The 23,138-nt window shown below is 40.8% G+C and overlaps 1 protein-coding gene across 2 annotated transcripts in view; it reads right to left on the bottom strand.

The window, feature by feature from the left end:
- Positions 1 to 123: 123 nt before the first annotated feature.
- Positions 124 to 23,138, bottom strand: part of ppp4r3b (protein phosphatase 4, regulatory subunit 3B) — a 30,167-nt gene continuing 7,152 nt past the window's right edge. Inside the window, exons 3-16 of one of the 2 annotated variants that reach the window (XM_061965576.2) lie at positions 22,718 to 22,816; positions 19,808 to 20,431; positions 18,297 to 18,374; positions 16,546 to 16,662; positions 16,351 to 16,467; positions 16,111 to 16,242; positions 15,916 to 16,018; positions 15,798 to 15,839; positions 11,938 to 12,096; positions 11,698 to 11,867; positions 11,481 to 11,620; positions 7,604 to 7,752; positions 7,386 to 7,516; positions 124 to 995 (exon numbers count right to left, since the gene is read on the bottom strand). In XM_061965576.2, the coding sequence (XP_061821560.1) occupies positions 888 to 995; positions 7,386 to 7,516; positions 7,604 to 7,752; positions 11,481 to 11,620; positions 11,698 to 11,867; positions 11,938 to 12,096; positions 15,798 to 15,839; positions 15,916 to 16,018; positions 16,111 to 16,242; positions 16,351 to 16,467; positions 16,546 to 16,662; positions 18,297 to 18,374; positions 19,808 to 20,431; positions 22,718 to 22,816 (2,169 nt within the window). In that variant the 3' untranslated portion in view covers positions 124 to 887. The remainder of the gene's footprint in view (positions 996 to 7,385; positions 7,517 to 7,603; positions 7,753 to 11,480; positions 11,621 to 11,697; positions 11,868 to 11,937; positions 12,097 to 15,797; positions 15,840 to 15,915; positions 16,019 to 16,110; positions 16,243 to 16,350; positions 16,468 to 16,545; positions 16,663 to 18,296; positions 18,375 to 19,807; positions 20,432 to 22,717; positions 22,817 to 23,138) is intronic. The other variant, XM_061965584.2, reaches the window with a different exon arrangement.

The following is a 23,138-nucleotide window of genomic DNA, read 5'->3' on the forward strand; positions in this document are numbered from 1 at the left end:
AACAGTGCAAAGCAGGAATGCAGGAAAAGAAATGTTACTCACTTTCTCTTCAATGAAATACGTTCAGCAGCCAGTTAAAAAAAAAAAAAGTCAATCCAAACTCAAGACTGTTGGCTGCAAAAGTGAATTTACTGCAGTTTTAATGTTTGTTTTTTTAAAACCAGCATTTGCAACTTACATAGAATCAAATGACCTGAACCGAAAGGGAGAACAGTGACACCACCGCCGTGCGATGATTTCAAATCAAATAAAAAAAGACACACATGGGCGAGTGTCGCTCTCTCCCTTCCCAAAGGAGAACGGGGCGATGCTTTAAAAAGGGAAGAGAAGGTGGTCTGTACAGTTCTTCTGAACAAAGTGGTGAGAGACGTGTCTTGTGTGCTCGCTTCCTGGTTCCTAGTTAGACATGCGTGACCTCGTCCAGGGGAGCCAATGGGAGGGAGCGGCCAGTCAAGCGTCCTAACAACTACGAGGGCTAGTCCTGCTAGCCTGACTGGCCTGTGTGGCACGGCGTGTCCACGGGCTGTCTCCGTCTCGGAGCTCAGAAGCGTGGGTGTGGGGAGCGAGGCGGGTCCTGTCGGGCTGCCGTTGCTATAGCAACGGAGCAGATAGAGGAGCCGGCCTTGGCACTTGTATTTCCGCTGCGGCCTCCCTGGTGGTGTCGGGACGGAGGACGGTGCGGTTTCGGACCTGGGACAGCGATGGAGGAGGCGAGCTGTGAGTTAGTTAAAGGTTAGTGAAGGTCACGATGGAGCGAGGTGGTCTTAAATCCGCCTTGACGTGGTCCCAGCAGCTACAAGGGACCAGTGACACTTCCAGCTGGAGGACAGGAGGGACCGTGACGTCCGTCCCGGCAGGACCAAGGTGACATTGGGGACATCGGGCCTTTAAGAGCTCAGGCGAGGACGCTTCCTTGGAGACTGCTCCTCCTCCTCCTCGTCTTCCTCTTCTTCATCCTCATCGTCAGGGTAGTCCACCAAGCCCACCAGAGCGGTCTAACAAAAACAAACACTTCAATTCATGTATGGCTCTTTAGTTAGAATGTTAAAAAACCACTTCTATCAAGTTCATTTGCTCATAAGCACACTTTTTGTCCTTTAAGTCATTTTTTTTGCTGTATTTTTAGTTGTGTTTCTCCTTTATATGTTAAAATTGAAATGCCAAATTATCTCTCAGGTGTGTGTTTGATACGCTGGCAGTCCCGTATTTTCCGCACTATTAGCCGCACCTAAAAACCACAAATTTACTCAAAAGCTGACAGTGCGGCTTATAACCCGGTGCGCTTTATATATGGATTAATATTAAGATTCATTTTCATAAAGTTTCGGTCTCGCAACTACGGTAAACAGCCGCCATCTTTTTTCCCCGTAGAAGAGGAAGTGCTTCTTCTTCTACGCAAGCAACCGCCAAGGTAAGCACCCGCCCCCATAGAACAGGAAGCGCTTCTTCTTCTACTGTAAGCAACCACCCGCCCGCGTAAAAGAAGAAGAAGAAGCGCGCGGATATTACGTTTCATTTCCTTTGTGTGTTTGCATCTGTAAAGACCACAAAATGGCTCCTACTAAACGACAGGTTTCCGGTTCATGAAAAGACGCAATCTCTCCATCCGCACACGGACTACTATTTCACAGCAACTGCCTAAAGACTTTCAAGAAAAGCTGGCTACTTTCCGTGCATATTGTAAAAACAAGATAGCTGAAAAAAAGATCCGGCCAGAGAACATTATCAACATGGACGAGGTTCCACTGACTTTTGATATTCCTGTGAACCGCACTGTGGATACAACGGGAGCACGTACGGTGAATATTCGCACCACAGGGAATGAGAAGTCATCCTTCACTGTGGTTCTAGCTTGCCATGCTAATGGCCAGAAACTTCCACCCATGGTGATATTCAAAAGGAAGACCTTGCCAAAAGAGACCTTTCCAGCCGGCGTCATCATAAAAGCTAACTCGAAGGGATGGATGAAGAAAAGATGAGCGAGTGGTTAAGGTAAGTTTACGCGAAGAGGCCGGGTGGCTTTTTTCACGCAGCTCCGTCCATGTTGATATACGACTCCATGCGCGCCCACATCACGCTGGTTTTTAATATATTATTAAAGTTTGACTGACCTATCTGACTGTTTTTTTGACATTCCTTTAGCGCAGTTAGATGCGGTTTATAACACGGGGCGGCTTATAGGTGGACAAAGTTTTGAAATATGCCGTTCATTGAAGGCGCGGCTTATAACCCAGGGCGGCTTATGGTGCGGAAAATACGGTATTCCAAAAGAGCCCAATGTAGACCTGGATAAAATTATGTCAAAAATAGTAATACCAAATATGTTGATTGATACTGAAATCACGATTAACATGATTTATTAACTTTAAAACATGAGGATTTATTGTACCACCAAAACTCTACTTTAAATATAATTCAAAAGAACAACTAATATAAATTAGAAACAAATAAACAATTAAAATAAGTGACAACAAAATAAAATAGCAATATGAAAACAAATGTTTTAATTGTATTCTTTTTTTACCTTTTACACTGATTTTACCACCATAGAGTGTGTGCTTTTTGTGTCATAAATAACATTTAATAAAATATGTGTGAATTAAATGCAAAAATCGTTACATTTATTGGTGCAATACATTTATTTTGACTAATATTTAAGACAAAGCATAATCATTTAGTAAATGTATCAATAAATGTTTTAATTACAATTACATTACACTTTTGTACAGTGCTTTTTAAAAGCTTTTTGTTAGCACAGTCAGACAGCGCTCTTATTGCTGCTGTTGTGAGCTCCACTGAACAAAAATATAAACTTCACTTTTCACTATGTAAAGCACTTGGAGTCACTAGAGAAAAGCACTATATAAATCTACGGTAATTCACTTCACTTTGTTTTTGCTCCCATTTATCATGAGTTGAACTCAAAAACCAAAATATTTTGACTTTATACACACAAAAGTCATATTCCTCTCAAATATTATATTATATTATAACCTGTGTTAGTGAGCATTTCTTTTTAGCCAAGATAATCCGTCTAGCTCACAGATGTGGCAGATAAGATGCTGATAAAACGGCATGATTATTGCAGATTTGTGAACAATATGAGAGGAATCGGTATGTTGTGTATGTACCGTATTTCCTTTATATTGCCACCGGGGCGGTAATTAATTTAAAACCTCTTCTCACTACGGCGCTTACCAAAGGCACGCGGTAAATGTAAGCATGCGCTAATTACTTTAAAACCTCTTCTCACTCCGGCGCTTACCAAAGGCATGCGGTAAATTTAGGCCTGCGCTTATAAATTTGAGTGTGATGTAAGGATACCATCATGAAAACCACATTTAATAAAAACATTATTATGGTCTTACCTTTACTTATAAATGAAGTCCATGCGCAGCTCCTTCTGAACAAAAGCATCGCTAACTTGTTTATAGAAGTCTTCCTTATCTTTCTTCAGTTTTAAAAGTCTCTCTGTCTCGATGGAGATCTTCCTTTAAGTATTACCTCCTGCTTCGATTGAAAGTCCAGTTTAGAAAACTGTTTTATTTTAGATATGTAATCCTCCATGTTAAAAGTGCAAGCGAGTGGAAAAAATAAACAATCGCTGCTAACTGTTGCTGCTTGTTGTCACTTCTTCTGCAGCCGAGTAGTCGCAAGAAGGATCACTAGCGGCCTCTACCACCAGGAGGCGGGAGTCATTTAATGACTCATATTTGATACACGCAGCTACGGTATATTAATAAAACATAGCAGCTTACTGTTCTTTTTAGCTTATTCAATAGCTTGGACCTTAAATCCTACTGAATAACTCTTAATCTTCTTCCCTTTATGCGATTTCAAATTATTGAAATCAGCCTCCTCCATTTCGAAAATGATGACAGGTGAAGTGTCACTCGTGACGTGACGAGTTTGACCCGGCGAAAATTCTAGGCATATGCTGATTATTTTGCGAAACGAGTTTGACCCGGCGGAAATTCTAGACATGTGCTAATAAAAATAATATTTTGCGAAACGAGTTTGACCCGGCGTTAATCCTGAACCGGCGGTAATGCTAAGCATGCGCTAATTATTTAGCGAAACGAGTTTGACCCGGCGGTAATTCTAGGCAGGCGCATACTATATACCCGGCAGCAATTCAAGGAAATACGGTAGTAAAAGTTTTAGATCTTTGAGTTCAACTAAAGAAAAATGGTAGCAAAAACAAAAAAGTTGCGTTTATATTTTTGTTCAGTATATTTGGAGACAACTTGAGGCTGTTTGAATAGAAAAAGTAATCTCAAGTTGCGACTTCTGTCCTGTTTGTACATTAATGTTACATCCATGATGTCGTTCACAACAACACAAGCAGATGAGATGTGTTGTGGGTGTATGGATTGTTCTTGCTAGCTTTAGCTTCCTCGTTAAGTCGCTGTTTCAAGTGGCCGTCTCCACATTGTTTAGTTCAGGATGGGGCGTTTGAGTGTGTCGGGATGAATGAGCACTACCAGACACATTTTCCTGAACAAATGTTCCTTCTCAAGATGACAACAGTTCACTTACATTTATGTCCATGTCCATGATATTCTGTTTTTAACAGCAGATTCCAATTTATTGGCCAATTCTGTGACTCCGCTCACGGTTACGTCAACACGGAAATCATATGACCGTGCTTAATTTGTTGAGTTTAATGATTAGCGCTGTGTCAAAAAAAAAAGTAGCAACCATGGAGACCCCAAACTTCTAGCAGAGATTGTCTTTTTTTCCACTCATCCATTTCACCTTTACAAGCTGAAGAATTTGCGTGCACGTTGCGTGGACCATTAAACTTTTTTTTCCAATTATATGTCATGATCGTGAGAAGCCAAAATCAAAATTGAGATTCAAATTTGATGAAAAGTCCAGGCTTCCCCAAAGCCAAACAGGACTCTAAACAGTTCTTTAATTTTTCAAAGTGCTACAACAAATTTATGGATTACATTTTTATGGGTCAAATGCTCTGAACACAAATATCAAACATGTTATGTTTTTATTTATTTATCATCTTAACCCATTAAAGGCTTTTTTTCATAGATGTCAGTTTTTAATTAGTTTAATTATTTAATTGAAATAAATAATAAATAATGATAAATGGGTTGTACTTGTATAGCGCTTTTCTACCTTCAAGGTACTCAAAGCGCTTTGACACTACTTCCACATTTTACCCATTCACACACACATTCACACACTGATGGAGGGAGCTGCCATGCAAGGCGCTAACCAGCACCCATCAGGAGCAAGGGTGAAGTGTCTTGCTCAGGACACAACGGACATGACGAGGTTGGTACTAGGTGGGGATTGAACCAGGGCCCCTCGGGTTGCGCACGGCCACTCTCCCACTGCGCCACGCCGTAAATACATTCATAATATTATCTACACTTAGGCCTGATTTTGACAATTCCCCAGCCTCTAAACATTTATGTGTAAAATAACTCCATCCATCCATCCATCTTCTTCCGCTTATCCGAGGTCGGGTCGCGGGGGCAGCAGCCTAAGCAGGGAAGCCCAGACTTCCCTCTCCCCAGCCACTTCGTCCAGCTCCTCCCGGGGGATCCCGAGGCGTTCCCAGGCCAGCCGGGAGACATAGTCTTCCCAACGTGTCCTGGGTCTTCCTCGTGGCCTCCTACCGGTCGGACATGCCCTAAACACCTCCTTAGGGAGGCGCTCGGGTGGCATTTCGGCCGCTTGTACCCGTGATCTTGTCCTTTCGGTTATAACCCAAAGCTCATGACCATAGGTGAGGATGGGAACGTAGATCGACCGGTAAATTGAGAGCTTTGCCTTCCGGCTCAGCTCCTTCTTCACCACAACGGATCGATACAGCGTCCGCATTATTGAAGACGCCGCACCGATCCGCCTGTCGATCTCACGATCCACTCTTCCCTCACTCGTGAACAAGACTCCGAGGTACTTGAACTCCTCCACTTGGGGCAAGATCTCCTCCCCAACCCGGAGATGGCACTCCACCCTTTTCCGGGCGAGAACCATGGACTCGGACTTGGAGGTTCTGATTCTCATCCCAGTCGCTTCACACTCAGCTGCGAACCGATCCAGTGAGAGCTGAAGATCCTGGCCAAATGAAGCCATCAGGACCAAATCATCTGCAAAAAGCAGAGACCTAATCCTGCAGCCACCAAACCGGATCCCCTCAACGCCTTGACTGCACCTAGAAATTCTGTCCATAAAAGTTATGAACAGAATCGGTGACAAAGAGCAGCCTTGGCGGAGTCCAACCCTCACCGGAAACGTGTCCGACTTACTGCCGGCAATGCGAACCAAGCTCTGACACTGATCATACAGGGAGCGGACCGCCACAATCAGACAGTCCGAAACCCCATACTCTCTGAGCACTCCCCAGAGAACTTCCCGAGGGACACGGTCGAATGCCTTCTCCAAGTCCACAAAGCACATGTAGACTGGTTGGGCAAACTCCCATGCACCCTCAAGGACTCATGTTATGCAAATTAATGTACATTTTAAAACAGTGACATGTTTTAAACAAAGGGCCTCTAAAGGGTTAAAATAATAATTTAAGAAAACATTTCATGCGTGATATTTTTTAGGGCCGAAGTTGATTTTAGTAGACAAAAAAGTAAAAAAAAAAAATATTTAAAAAATATTTTAAGAGGGATCTTCATTAGCTTGTCATATTATTAATTTGCATATCTGACAATAATAGAACATTATGCATCAAAATCAATGTTATTACTAATCTTATCTAAAGTTAGGCCTGAGTTTTACACCGTCTCAGCCCCTCAACATTTGCTGTATGACAAATAACTCTTTGTCAATTGACGCTAATTTAAACCGGTGATATTACCTCATCAGGACTTCAAAAGTGTTACAATTTTATTAACATTACATGTTTTATATTTTTGTTAAGGACTGAAGTGTATTAAATTTGAGCAAAAAAGTGTAACCATGGTTTTATGTCCCTTTGAAGATCATTCAAATCAAATGTGGCCAGAGGGTCAATAATGATTTGGAGTGCATGAAAGAGTGGAAAGGAAAATAGTAGCTCTTTGACCCCATGGTCCTTTAAATGCGTTGTTACAACACAACAGCAACAGAACCAATGTTATAATAGTGGAATGGACAAACTGCTGAGTCAGCATTAATTGCGGTGAGGTCCAAGAAGCTGCTGTCTTCCTGTGCATTAAAAAAGACATTCAAAGCGGTTGTCTACAGCTGCAACAATTCATGTTTTTGAGCCTGTGTTAATTAGAAACCTTGGTAGCAACTATTAGGGACTTTGTGGTTACTTAAAGAGAGGCAGAATTTGAAGAGTTTACGTTACAACTTCTCGAAAATAATTCAAAGTGGAAAAACTCTTTTTACCAAAATAAAAGCCAGTGAGTGTTTCGGGGTACCTTCACTACAGGAGAGGCGGGCAAAGCCACCGTCTTGACCGAGGATACCGAGCTGTTGTTGGGTGAGGAGGGAGGCGAGGTGGGCGGTAGAGCGGCAGCTTTACCGTTGTTTGCTCCGTTAGCGGCACCTGCTGAGACAAGGCAGCCGTCACTCACGTTGGAAGCTGAGCGATGAACGCTGACGGGCGAGTCTACTCAAAGGCGGCGCTGGGGTTTACCTTTTTTGGCCTCCATGTACTTGCCGTAGCCGTCGGAGTAGTCGTCTTCCATTCGACTCTTGTCCACGGTCTCAGCTTCGTCATCGTCTTCGTCGTCGTTGAACCACAACTCTTCGTCCTCGTCTAAAGATCGAGCGTCTCTACGATATCTGCAAGGGCAAACACGCTTTATGTTGACGCTCTCGGGGCTGGCTGACTGAGGTTGACAAAAGCGGTTGTCGACATAACCAAAACTAGTTTGCACAACAGAGAATGGGCGATAATAAATATTTTCACCTGATCATTTTGATATGTACTATACCAAAGCTGCCGTAGTAATTTTGTTAAATGTTTAGACTACAAAGACAAAAAAGCTTTTGTACAAATATTTCTTCTGGTGGCTAAAAATCTTTTGACAAAATTATGTCCATTTTGTTAGTTTTTGTAGTAGAATCTGGGTTAAAACGACCACAAGGCTGTACACTTAGCTTTTCCACTAAGAGTGCCAGTGAAACTAAATAAAAAAATAAATAGCACAGAAAAATTTTAGAAGCACAAAAAAAAAATAGAGGAGTAATATGAAATCTCTTAAATATCACAATTTCTTTATTAACACTCAAACAACGTACACGTGTACTAGGGGTGTAACGGTACACAAAAATGTCGGTTCGGTACGTACCTCGGTTTAGAGGTCACGGTTCGGTTCATTTTCGGTACAGTAAGAAAACAACAAAATATACATTTTTTGGTTATTTATTTACCAAATTCGTAAACAATGGCTTTATCCTTTTAACATTGGGAACACTATAATAATTCTGCCCACGTTAATCAACATTAAACTGCCTCAAGTTGTTGCTCAGATTAAATAAAATGACCAAACTTTTCTTCTACATATAAAAAGTGCAACATTAAACAGTTTCAAGTCAACTCATCATGCTCAATTTATTACAGCATTTGGGAAGCCTGTAGTTGATTTTTATTATGTAAATGTTATATTTTTATCAACATGTGATGGCAGGGACCCTGCCATTCAAAACTAGGCTGCTGCATTACTAATGATTAATGTAACTATAGCTGAAAATATAGTATAATAGCAATAGGAGAGACTACGCACGCACGGCAAAATGAGCTAACGTTACGCTAAAAGCTAATTAGCTTTCACCTCAAGCCAGGACTGCGAGCGAGCTGAGCTGCAGTTTAAGTTTCTAGAACGTCAACGGGCTCATAGTGATGTTACTAGTAGTTGACTGGGAGGTGTTTATTATAATTTGGGGAGAGTACACCTCCAAACCGAACCGAAACCCCCGTACCAAAACGGTTCAATACAAATGTGCACTCATACATATAAACACAAAGCCACCCTAAGGTCTACTGTAACCCTCAAATGAACACAGAACATCCATAAATTGTGCTAGCACTGTCGCTAACACAAGTGTAGGGCTGGGCTATATGGACCAAAGCTCATATTGATACAGTTTGGCTAAATATTGACATACACTATTTATCCTGATATTTTTGCCGAACAGTTAAGTTGGACAAAGTTAAACCCAAATATGTGTGTCGAGTTGTGGTATTGAAACAAATACTTGGTTTTAGGTGTAGATGCATATAAAAAATATTTAAAAGTGTCATATTATGTTTTTGTTTTACACTTAAAACACTTTCTTGTGGTCTACATAACATGCAATGGTGGCTCTTTGGTCAAAATGTTGCACAGATTATGTTTTACAGATCATCTTCAAGCCGCTTTCTGACCGTCTCTTCAGGGTGCGCCGTTTTGTGGGCAGGTCTTATTTATGTGCCTCCACTTTAACTGTCTTATCCCCGTCAGCCATTTTGTAGTTTTTAGCGCTTCCATATGGTGTCTACTGATAAGATACCAGTCAGAACTATACGCTACTTTGTATTAGAAATGGCAACAGTGGAGGATGCATGTGCATGTACGAGCCAATAGGGCTGCACAAAATAATAATCACGATCACTTTCATCAATATTGAAATCACGATTATTAATCACAATTATTTACTGTTAATTAAAACATATTTTATTGCATTTTGTATTTTAAATAGTAAGTGAACTTGACTTTCATTTAAAAAAAAAATTTTTTTTTAATAATTTATTGATGTTACGGTTTTCTGTATTTTGGGCACCCTGCTCTTGTAGCAGTCTGTCGGGAGGCGACCAGCTCACAGAACGAGCAAACAATGGCGGTTGAGGGAAAAAAGGAAAGTGTTGTTAAATGTCTCAGCAACTCACTAAATTGTTTGGATGTGCACACCAACACAGCTTTGCCGTGCAACTCATCGTGGCTTTTGTTGTTGGTTCATCTGCGCAAGCATTTCCGGGTTTCAATAAACGAGCGGGAACATCGAGAGAACGGCGAGGCGTCTGACTGTTGGTTGTGAACGTGCTTGGTTTAAAATGCAGTTGAGCCTGTTTTTTAAATGTTAATATCGCCGACGTTCACCCTCATTTAAATCGTAGCTGCCAAAACCGTGATCACGATTAAAATGTGATTACTTATGCAGCCCTACGAGCCAGTCTGCCCCACAGCAAGAAGATGGAGAAAAGAAGGAACTTATTGACTACAGTGGCGGACTCCCACAAAGCTCTTCGGGTAAGTTTCTACCATATATGGAAATATCCGCTGACGTAACTAACAAACATGTCACGATCTAGTCCAGGGGTCGGTAACCTGCGGCTCCGGAGCCGCATGCGGCTCTTTGATCACTCTGATGCGGCTCAGCTGCATACTTGCCGACCCTCCCGATTTTTCCGGGAGACTTCCGAATTTTAGTGCCTCTCCCAAAAATCTCCCGGTGGGAGGGGCAGGGGTTTGGTGGTAGCGGGGGTGTATAATGTAGCCCGGAAGAGTTAGTGCTGCAAGGGATTCTGGGTATTTGTTCTGTTGTGTATATGTTGTGTTACGGTGCGGAAGTTCTCCCGAAATGTGTTTGTCATTCTTGTTTGGTGTGGGTTCACAGTGTGGCACATATTAGTAACAGTGTTAAAGTTGTTTATATCGCCACCCTCAGTGTGACCTGTATGGTTGTTGACCAAGTATGCCTTGCAGTCAATTATGTGCGTCTACAGAAGCCTCATACAACATGTAACTGGGCTGGCACACTGTTAGTACAGGCTGTAGAGGGCGCGAAAGACAGTGCCATCACGGCACGCCTTTATTAGTGTTGTTTGGGTGAAAATTAGCAGACATTCGAGAGAATAGTTGCCCTGAAATACGGGAATCTCCCGGAAGAATCGGGAAGGTTGGCAAGTATGGCGCTGTCATGCACCATTCATAAAAAACTTGAATGGTGGCGGGCCGCGTGTCTAAGACCCCTGGTTTATACATAGCACAAAGCAAAAAAACAACTTTGTATGCAGTGTTATTTCATTTTAAATTTCAAAATACTTTTGTGGCTCCCATTGTTTTCTTTAATTTGTGAAACGGGTCAAAATGGCTCTTTGAGTGGTAAAGGTTGCCGACCCCTGATCTCGTCAAATTCCAAACGTCTCGTTAGGAGGAAGTATGAAGTAGGGCAAGATTGTTTTTTTTGGTTTGTTTTTTTAAATATCTCTGCAAATGCCTCCATGGATTGATTTCAAATTTTCGGGACTTATGCAGAACACAAATAAACACCAGCAGGTATCAATAGATACGTTTGTTTTGCATACAATTTAAATGTTATTTTAATTTAACTTATCATTGTTATATATATATATCTCACAATTATTCTCTATATAACATGTGTTCATATTTTTGGGGTGTTCTGAACAGATTAATTGGATTTACATTATTTCTATGGGAAAACTTTGGTTTTTGTACAATTTAGTTTTAGTCTGACCTTCTGGAACGGATTACTAATAAAAATAGAAGTTACCACTGAGGTGTACCAACCTTGTGAGTTTCTGACTCTGCCTGTCTTTCTCCTGCTCGTACCGACCCTTCAAGCCCTTGAAGGTCTGCACGTACTCAATGGGTTCAAGTGCTTTGTAGAAGTTGTCCACTATGTGAGCGATGAGGGATTTGACGTCCTCCTGCAACAACAAGATGCCTACAGTCCAACTGTCCAATCACGTCGTTTCATCATTGACCCCTTTTGTCGACTACCCACCACTTTGATGAATTCAAAGAGTTCGATGATGGCCGAGTTGAGGAGGTTGTATCGCGTGCCGTTGTCCAGCAGGGCGTTGATGACCGGCTCAAACAGGTTCCCTTTTATTATGTACCGGTTGTAGTACTCGTCCTTCAGGCCGATAATCCTGCGCATGAATCGCAGAGCACCTTGGACCCCCACACAGACGACAACTTAGTTAAAATCAAGCTGTGTGTGCATGTGTGTATAGACACTTACAGAGAGCGAGGAAGGTGTGCTTGGAGTTCATGAGCACAAGCACTCTCCTCAGCAGGTCTTTATTCATGATGTAGGTCTTGATGTGGTACGTATGATGCTCCACACAGAAGGTCAGCAGCTCCAGAATCAGAGCCAACAGTTGAGCAGTCTGAAAGTTATCTACCAAGAAAAAAACACTATGTTTAAGTAGTTTTACTGGATTTTACTTAATAGACGGTCCCCTAGTATGCGAGTTAAGCCGCTTTCCTTATTACAATTGTACACGTCATAGCTAATTATGCAAATGTGACCATTTATAGGGCTCGGTGCCATTCACATTTGAATCGTATCAATTCCCAGTAACTGGAAATCTGTATCAGTACTCAACGGTATCAATTTTCAGTACTTTGGTGTGTGTTCATCTAGTAATAAATGTTAATCGTTTAATAATACATTTACTTTGTACTTTTTTAACACATCATTTATAACTGATAACAGCGTTGTCCAGTTCTATTTCGTTTTCTTACACTTCCAAGTCTTATTTGAGAGTATGCATTGATTTTGTTTTGTCCTACGTGTGTTGAGTAGTCTTTACGTGGAAATGAGCCAGTCTTGTCTTTTGTTGAGCCCAACTGTGTGTTTATACTGTAGGTATTGTACTTAATACACATTACTTGATTTCAACGTGCATCTTGGTTGTAGTTTTGATGACTAAATTTGAAGGTGTTGAAAAAGTAACTACTATGTAAAACTGCTAATGCTAAATCAGTAGCATGTATATGGCATATATAAGACATCTTACATCCAGCTAGCTCAATTTGAAAAGTGGAGCCTCACTTTTGTGCGCTTTTTTACTATCAGAGATACTTGCTTTGTTGACATGGACACTTGCAACATGACCTACCAACACGCCCGTTTGCCCGCCAATATTTTTAGGCCAGTGCGGAGGATGCAACCAGATGTGACGTCACTCGCAACCAAGGTATTGGAATATGGTACCATTACTAGAGATGTGAAGTTCACAAACGAATCGATTATTTTGAACTGCTCTTTTACGTGAATGATGAAAATCGATTCGCAGTTGCGAGCGGTTTGTTCGGTATATATATATATATATACGGTATATATATATATATATATATATATATATTAATGTATAGTTTTTTAAATGACTTTTTTAGTTCATTGTGCGGGGATACACATTGTTGAAGGGTACCGTATTTTCCGCACTATAAGGCGCACCTAAAAACCACAATTTTTCTCAAAAGCTGACAGTGCGCCTAATAACCCGGTGCGCTTTATTACGATTCATTTTCATAAAGTTTCGGTCTCGCAACTTCGGTAAACAGCCGCCATCTTTTTTCCCGGTAGAACAGGAAGCGCTTCTTCTTCTACGCAAGCAACCGCCAAGGAAAGCACCCGCCCCCATAGAACAGGAAGCGCTTCACCCGCCCCCATAGAACAGGAAGCGCTTCACCCGCCCCCGGAAGAAGAAGAAAAAACGCGCGGATATCACCGTACGTTTCATTTCCTGTTTACATCTGTAAAGACCACAAAATGGCTCCTACTAAACGATCCGGCTCATAAAAAGACGCAATCTCTCCATCCGCACACGGATTACTACCGTATTTCACAGCAACTGAACCGCACTGTGGAACGGGAGCACGTACGGTGAATATTCGCTCCACAGGGAATGAGAAGTCATCCTTCACTGTGGTTCTAGCTTGCCATGCTAACTTCCACTCATGGTGATATTCAAAAGGAAGACCTTGCCAAAAGAGACCTTTCCAGCCGGCGTCATCATAAAAGCTAACTCGAAGGGATGGATGGATGAAGAAAAGATGAGCGAGTGGTTAAGGGAAGTTTACGCGAAGAGGCCGGGTGGCTTTTTTCACACAGCTCCGAAGGCGAACACACCTTCACTAAGACGGGCAGACAGCCTCGGACGACATACGCCAACATCTGCCAGTGGATCGTAAATGCTTGGGCAGATATTTCGGTCACAACTGTGGTCCGAGCTTTCCGGAAGGCAGGATTCACAGAACTGCTGGACAACAGTGACACTGACTCCGGTGACTTCGACGAGACGGAACCGGCCATTTTGGATCCCGTATTCGCCCAACTTTTCAATTCGGACACCGAAGACGAAGAATTCGAAGGATTTACGAATGAAGAATAACTTCAGAAGGTGAGCGCTATGTTTATTTTGTGTGTTGTGACATTAACGTTCGAGCAACATTATGTTGCTATTGTTCTACACCATTTTGAATTTTACTATGTTTGTGATTGCACATTTGCGTACATTTTGGGACAGAGTTGTTAGAACGCTGGTTTTCAATATATTATTAAAGTTTGACTGAACTATCTGACTGTTTTTTTGACATTCACTTTAGCGCAGCGTTTTTTTGACATTCACTTTAGCGCAGCGTAGGCGCGGCTTTTAGTCCGGGGCGGCTTATTGGTGGACAAAATTATGAAATATGTAATTCATAGAAGGTGCGGCTAATAATCCGGTGCGCCTTATAGTGCGGAAAATACGGTACACATACAAGGTAGGGTAGTACAATTTTGTATTCATATTTTCATTATGTCAAATGTTCTAGTTTCTATTCTAGTTTTATACATTTTAAATACTCGTTTGTGCATTTGTTCAGTATTGTTAAAATGCTCTACTGAATGAAATTCTTCAGAAAAGGGAACATTTAAGAGTCACTGTGTCAACCCATGGGGATATGGCACCACCTACTGGAATGTTTACAATGAAAACTACAAAATAAAATCAGATAAAATTCCCACCAATAAATTAATATTTGTGTAAATCCAAATTATTTTGATCCACATTTTATCTTATAACTGCTACCAGTGATTGACAAGTTAAAAAAACAAACTATTACAAGCCAGTCTATAAATGTAGCAAATTTAGTACACATCCCTCATCATTTAGCCTCTTTTTAGGAGAGCAAATAGCTTTGCCAGAAGGGATGGGTACTCTTCACATTTGAAACTATTCGGTACCTGCGAATCGATACCGGTACTCGACGGCACCAGTTTTCGGTACTTATGTGTGTTAATAACTGTTAAATTGTTTGATAACAACATTGTATTTATTAATGTATTATTTAAAAATTAGCTGATTATGTTAAATGTGCTGTCGAGTTGTTATACTTTCTTTCTATAACATTTACGGTAAGTCTCATTTGCAATGCAGTTGCACTCCCAAGAAATTAGATGGCAGTACTGTATAGGCTATCGATGGTATGTTGACTAACTTGTAAGTAGATTTTTTTCAGGAAGTTGAATGTTTCAAGTTATTGTGCTTATTACACACCAGCTGTTTGATTGTAACCTTCATCTTAGTTGTGGTAGCCATTACCAAATTTGGAGGTGTTAAAATCGCAAATGCAAATAATAGCCTGTCTATGGCAAATCCTTTGTAATTTAGCATCAAGCTACCGCCTAACATTACGATTGAGGTTTTTCTAACAGGCATAGTTGCTTTGTTGGTGTTAAAAACTGCAACATTACTTAGGAGTTTGGTTGAGTTACCCTGAGCACTGCTTAAGTGCTTTGTTTACATGATCCGACGTTAAGTCTACAACCGGTCTAAGTCTACATGTCTGCTGCCAGACATAGTGCGCCGTGCAAAAAATGTATTGAAATTTGGCACTGCTTGATTTTACGTGAATCGATACAAAGTAGTAGACGGAATTTGGTCGGTATTTTTATAAAAGTACCGGATTCAGTGCCCATCCCTATTTGCCAGTACATTCCACTAAAGTGGAAGTTAATTAGCGTCACAGGATGGACTACATAAGAGACTATACATACAAAGACTATACATATATAAGTTTTATATAATAAAGTTAAGCAAGATAACTCACCTGGACAAACAGGGTTGATCTTGGTGGATCCCTCTTGTAAATCTTTGAAAGTGAAAAAAAAAAAAAGACTGAAAATGTGTCACATAGGACAACATAGGACGTCTGCAGCTCAGCTCACCCTTTGAGTTTTTGTCCTGAGCCGTGTTTGCCAACAGTGGGGCTGTTAAAACGTGCATGCAGTACTTGTAGAAGAAACTCAGAAACTCAGTCTTTTCTGTTTTCTGAAAACACCGAAAGACATGCAATTGCTGGTAAATGCTGTCAAAAACAAATCACACTTCTGGCTTCTCTGCAAGTGTTTAGCTGAGCCTACATTGGTGGAGGCCAGCATGTTCTCAGGGTCGATTAGCGTCCTGAGCAGACCCATCAGCTGGACGGCACCGCCTAACTCGGGGTCAGAGTCGCAAATCATCTGCTTGATCACAACGTTGATGAGTAGGACGTCCTAGGGAAAAACACAAGAGTCAGCAGACGGACGCAGCAGCTCAATAGACGCAGTGTGGAATAAATCATGTAAGTCACAGGTGGAACATAAGGGTACATCCTTGCTTACATCATCAGTCTGTTGTGGCTCCTGCATGACAAACTCTCGGACCATGGACGGGCTGAATTCCACCAGGTAGGAGAAGATGTCAGTGGCTGCTGCCCTCACCTGCAGGTCATCCATTCCCTGAATGAGACGACACGGCCATCAGTGGTGATTTTACACCATCACCAAATATATGGAGCGTCAAGCTCAGCACCTTACCATGACTATTTCCAGCGCAGGCAGGATGCCGAGATTTGCCAACATTTTGAAGAAGGCGTCCCTGTTTTGAGGCTGCAGCGTTTGCGAGAAAGCGCAGAACTCCTTGACGAAGTTTACCTAAGATGAGAGAACAGCAGCACCATTAAAGCGACAACTAAAAGGCCTCGTTTAGGTCCTTTTGAAAAACAGTATTAAGCTGTGAATTTAGGTTTATAATATTGGTGAGGCTTGTATATAATGTTTTGTATTTCCTATGTGACTAGAATGCGAGTGTATGTCATTTTATTTTATAGGATGTTAATAACCGTCACCTCTGTTTTATTTCACGTGTACTCAGTATGACTGTATGTCAGATGGTAAATACCATGTGTTTAACTGCAAAATCTGGTACACCAAATGATAAATAACATGACATTTCTCGGTTTTAGCCAACTTGCTGTTTGGGTGAGCGGTGATCACATGACACTGCAGTACAATTAACTATATCTCTTGTGTGTTAAGCATTCTATAGCTTATGACTAGGGGTGGGCAGACCGATCCAGTTATCTGTATTGTCGATACTAGAGTAGTAATGGCATCAAATAAACACTAGCGGGATGAGATGGATATTTTTTAAGGTCTCTTCTAGCTTTACAGATTGGTGTTGACAGATTTGACGCTACCTGTTCACCTCCACCCGTAAACCCATTATAATGAAACTGTCTGTGAAAGCAGCTTGTTATTGTAAACCTGTACAGTAGTAATTATGGCTCATTATCAGTGTAAAATGACAAGTGAACATTTCTAGCAAGTAATTACTTACAGTTGCCATCTGAAAAGAGAAGAAACGGAACAAAAAAAATGACAAGCAACAAATCTAGCTACATTTTCTGATCTGTATTTACCTGGTAACTGAACGATACCAACATTTTAAGTATCGTCCACCTCTAGTTACTACACTACTAAATTACCGTACGTAGACGTTAAGGATGTAACAAAATGAAAATGTTCTATCATGGTTATTGTGACCAAATTTGACAGTTACTATTATCGCGGTACTGTTGAATGTGTTCAAAAAGTATTTATACACACACTGAAATCTTTTGATCAAGTTTTTTTTTTTAATAACTAAAATGAACACTATTTTTGCATTTTTTGTGTTTCATATTGTTTAATGGTAGTGTTTTAGTCTTGATATTCTGTTTTAATGGCTAAGCTTTTTTTGGTTTGTAACGTAAATGGTAACACTTTAAGATTTATTTAAATAAAAAGTGCGTAACAAATCCAATCTATTATTGTTTATTATTTCTGGCGGGCGTTGTGGCGTCCTACTTCATTCAGCAGTTCTTGAGTGCACCGTAAAAACACCTCCATCTTATATTAGGCTGAGTATAGATCACTCTGTTCTGAGAGAGCACAGCTTGTAGGTTCAATTTGCAGAATTTAATGTCTTAGTTGCTGACAGCAATGCGTTTATACAAGTTTAGATTGTGGTATGTGGTTTATTAAAAAGGGGGAAAACACACATTTCTCTTATTTTCAATTTGAGCTAGCACCAGTCAGTGCATTAGTTTGCCCAAGTGAGGTTATCAATCACCTTTTTTGTTTATTTTAAGCAGTAATACTAACCGGCAGGAGTTTTACCCTGGTTATCATTACTACAGTTTATTGCTACATCACAAGTAGAGGTAATATTAAATTGTACTCGTCGTGCAGCAAAGCAAGTGGACATAACGGTACCAGAGAAGTACAGGAGAAAAGTGCAGACTTACAAGTTCTCGTCGTTTACTCTCCTCTGTGGCTTCATCTGTGAGCTGCGCAAAAACCTCTGTGAGGAACTTCTCATCCTCCTGCAGCATAGGATACGTATATGACAGGTGATAAATAAAATCAACACCAAAACAAAGTAATGTGGTAAACCTTCCAACAAGTTCAACATGAATATGACATCACCATAAACAATTCTTATTTTTCTACAGAAAGCAGGTAGATTTGTCAACAACCAACAAAGAAAACATTTTTACATTCAATTAATAATACATTTACAATTTCACAGCATTCAAACACTTTATACATTCCATACACTTAGGTCCATTAAAACAAAATATTCTTACTGTCCAATTAAATGTATGGTTTCCTTATAATGTGCTATTAAGAAAAACAATGTCTTAAAGAATGGATTCAACTCTAAGACACATGCATTTCACTGGACAGCCATAATATGTCAATTTGGCATTCAATTAGAGCAGATGAAAATAAAATACAGTGAGGTCCCTCAACTCACAAGAAGCCCAAATTACAAGTATTTTGAGTTCATGTTGTCTCTCGGCTAATTGTTATGTTTAGGTTGCAAGCATTAATTTGAGTTAAGAGCCTCCCTACCGCTTGTTGGCATAGCAATTGTCAAAATGAACCCGATAAAATCCCAAACACCCGGTCTTACTCGCCAGTATTAGCTTATAGCTAGAAATCGACATAAGTTTGTTGGAACAAAGAAAGTGAGTGTGAAGAACATTGCTGAGAAGAAGTGTGTAATATTCATTGAATTAAAGACATTTAGCATTCTTCACTTGACATTTGCTGTTGATTGCCTGCGTTTTGGCACGAGTTGTCTTTTTGTGCTAGTGGGAGATATCGTTGTTGCTCTGCACAAATGACCATAGAGGCTATTCTATTCTAATTAATCAAAACATGACGAAGTGCGTAGCTAGGGAACTTGGTTGCTAGCAGTGTAGCACTAATAGTCTGCAACATACTGAAGCAAAATTACACGCAAAAACGTTAAAATATTATCTTAACGAAGGACATTTATCCATGAAAATATGGAGAAGCTGATGGTGTGTTCAAAAGCGAAACAACCGGAAGGAGATAGATGTCCAATTTCCAAGGCAAATGCTGTACATTGTTGTTATTATTATTACTATTTCATAAAACTACTGTACCTGTTTTTCATGGAATATTTCTAAATCTAAAGTTAGTTTTTCTTTGTACATGTTAAATTTGTGCTATTTTGGGCAGTCCAAGCACCAATACATTGATTTCAAATCATTTCATTTGGCGACATTGATTTGAGATACAAGTTTTTTTTGCGTTACGAGCTGTCATCGAACCAATTCGGCTTGTAAGTTGAGGTACTCTTGCAAACCATGAAACATGGTCAATATTTTTCATAAAATTCCAAACTTAACATTGAACAGCAACACTGAAAGGTATAGAATGCATGCAAGGGCAATCATCCTGTCCAAGAAGCAATGGAGGCAGTCAAAATTGTTTGTGTTCATACCTGCAACATACTGACGATTTCCACCTTGTTGAAGAAGATGAAGGAGTTGAGCGTGGACAGGAAGTTCTCCTCAAAGACCGACGGCGTGGGCAGAATGATGTCCTGGATGTACTGCACCCGGTAGGTCTGGTGGATCTTCTGCCGCAGCTCAGAGTCTGTGATGGGGATTACCTCCTTGAACTTTGCTGTCTTGGTCAAGAACTCTCGGTGCCGCTTGGGCTGGACCAGCGCCGGATCGTACTCCAGGCAGCCCACCACGTCCATGATGCAGTCGTCGGAGAACATCACCTCGAAGAGCGCGGCTTTATTGAGGAACAGGACGCCCCGGACGATCTCGTAGAGGTGATGGAGGCCTTCCCTGTTGTCCAGGTCCTCGCACACTCTGAAGAGGCCCAGTAGTTTCTTGAGGTAGCCCTCGCTCATGAGGGCCAAGGCCAGCTTTTCCCTGCGAATGGGCGACGACAGCACCGACGTCACGAGGTCAGCTATTTCCTCCAGGCGGCTCAGCTCGCAGGGCGGTAGCTCGACGAGGTGGCTCGTCTCTGGGATCTCCTCAAAACGCTCCTCCTCTGACTCGTCAATGGGGTCCTGGGTGATGTCTAGAGCGGGGTCCTTCCCTTGCACCTAAATAGTCAAAAAAAGAGGTTAGCGTTGGACATGGGTGGAATGACAATATTTTTGTCTAAAACGACACACATAACTCTCTGCTTCTCAAAGCCAATTCAGTAATTGATAACTTGTTTGGATCATCTCTTCTTTAGATTTAGATTTAACTGTAGTTTGTGCACATCTTTCTTGCAGCTGGCTTTGTGGCAGCTTCTCTAGCAGCGGGCGTCTTCCTAGGCTTTCCAAACAGTCCCAGCGATGCTGGCGTTTCAGATGGCTGATAAGGTTTGATATGTTGAGGCTCGATGTTTTTTTTCCCACCTCACGGAATGTTTGCAGAACATTTGGTGCAAACAGTACCCAAAATGTCTTCCTCTAAAACAGTGTAGACATCCCACATGATCGACGCCATGTTTGTTTAGACTGAGCTCAGGGGGAAGTTTACGACAGGCTGTTTCACAGCAAGGCACACTGAGGAGGAAAGGAGCGCTTGATTTGCTCACCCTAAGTCACCAACAGCACACTACAGATAATCTCGCCTCACGGAAGCATTTTTCTAACCTATTTTTATTGTTATCTGACTTATTGGTAGGATGTCACAGTTCCTAATATCAGCCCGACTTTTATCGTGCACCCCTACTTTTTACTGGCACTTTTTAGTGCATCTGGTTTTAGCTGGACTTATAAAACGCACTAATGGCAACCAGACAACCCAAAAACAACAAGAGGCGAACAAGACTTTACTGACATTAATATATGGTGTTTAGGGCTGGGCAATATGGCTAAAGACTGTATCATGATGTCAGTGTTTTCCCATTGGTGGATATGATAATTATTTATATTTTTATTACTTAATGAAAATAAGGAACAGGAGAAAATGTATTCAATGTAAACATTCTTATTTCAAATGTAAGCTTCTTCTGATTATAATCCCCTCAGCTATCAAGACAGAAAGGAAAGGAAATGTCAACAACCATGGAAAACAAATGTAAACAATATTGTAAAATCCCATTGAACAATTCAGATTGGTTCAAATAAAACCAATCTGAATCTAACAATAACTTTTTAAAATGAAGCTGAAAAATAAGGAATATGTCAATCAATCAATCAATCAATGTTTATTTATATAGCCCTAAATCACACGTGTCTCAAAGGGCTGCACAAGCCACAACAACATCCTCGGTACATAGCCCACATAAGGGCAAGGAAAAACTCACCCCAGTGGGACGTCGATGTGAATGACTGTGAGAAATACTTAATAAAGTGTAACAAAATACTACAAAGTGTGAAAATGTAAACAGAGAAACCTGACAAGAACTATTAACTGCAGGTTTAGTGCCAGGAAGTTATGGCAGTGCTCATTAAGGTGATGTTGTATTACTGATCTTGGTGCGGACAAGCGCCTTGCATTATTTACAGACCACATTGGTCTGACTACGGTCCATTTTTTTAAAAATCCAAAAAACTGTCATACTGTCGAGGTGACTTTTCCTTTTTTATCCACAAATTCTTAATTTTTACTTTCTCTTCTCACTCAATGCAAATAATCAACCACGAGACAACAAGATGGAGCAACCAAACTGTTACCTGATTGGCTGTTAGCGTGTCAATCCCACTGATCAGTTAATTTCCTGCATTGCACAGTTACCAGGGAGCGAGTGTCTTTGTTCATGCAACCAACCATGCTTCGCAACTTCCGCTTTCTTCCGACAATGAAGCCAAAAATATATCGAACGTTTTATCGAACACATTTTTATTGATATCGATTACCGTATGTGTCTATCGTGATATATAATATTGTTAATTCACCCAGTCTTAATGTAGTACGATTACTGATATATTGCTCTTAATAACCTGTGAAATAGCTGTGTGTTAACAGGGGTGAGAGAAAAACAAACAAGTTACATACTGCAAAGTCATTGTCCAGCTTTGTCCAATCCATTTCTTTAACTTTAACGCACTTTTGACTCAAACAATGCCCATGCATCAATTTCAGCTCACCTCGACATTTGTTCATCTAAATTTACTGCAATTTTATCAATTAATCAACAAAGTTTATTCATACAGCCCTTATTCACCGATGCCTCAAAGGGTTGCACAGACCACGACCACAACGTTGGCTCTGATCCCGACAAAAATGTGAGATGTCGACACAGGACTAAAAAAACTAAAATATATAAACTGTCAAAATCAGAACTGTTTCAGTTTGTGAACGCACCCTAACCCTGCAGTGTGATGTTTTTCGCCCAACTACTATACATTTATTTTCTTATCCAGAACATTAGTAAGTAACAGTATCTTTACCTGGCAAATCTTCTCCCAGATCTCATCGCAGCCCGCTTTCTCCTGAAAACTCAAAGCCAGGTCATAATTGTCAGCCTCGGACCAGACGATCAGTGTGTCCTGCGTAAACACAAATAATGGAGAAAATTACCTACAAAAGTATGTGCATAGTTTAAAACACTTTACAAGGATTCTAGCACTTAAATTACCAACTTCAACACTCAAACATCAATAGACATGATGCAAATTCACAAACCAGGAATGCAAATGGGAACGAGTGAGGTTCATTTGACAGTTATAAGCAGCTGTACGTTAGAACTCAATTGACTGCTTAAAGTGCGCTTGTCAAACTCGTTGACAGTTGTGGCTGCCCTTAGAGGTAACAGCAAATAACATATTTATTTCCCTATGCATTTGATTATTATATACAGTACAGGCCAAA

Source organism: Nerophis lumbriciformis, linkage group LG02 (assembly GCF_033978685.3).
Source record: "Nerophis lumbriciformis linkage group LG02, RoL_Nlum_v2.1, whole genome shotgun sequence".
Classification (NCBI taxonomy): Eukaryota; Metazoa; Chordata; class Actinopteri; order Syngnathiformes; family Syngnathidae; genus Nerophis; species Nerophis lumbriciformis.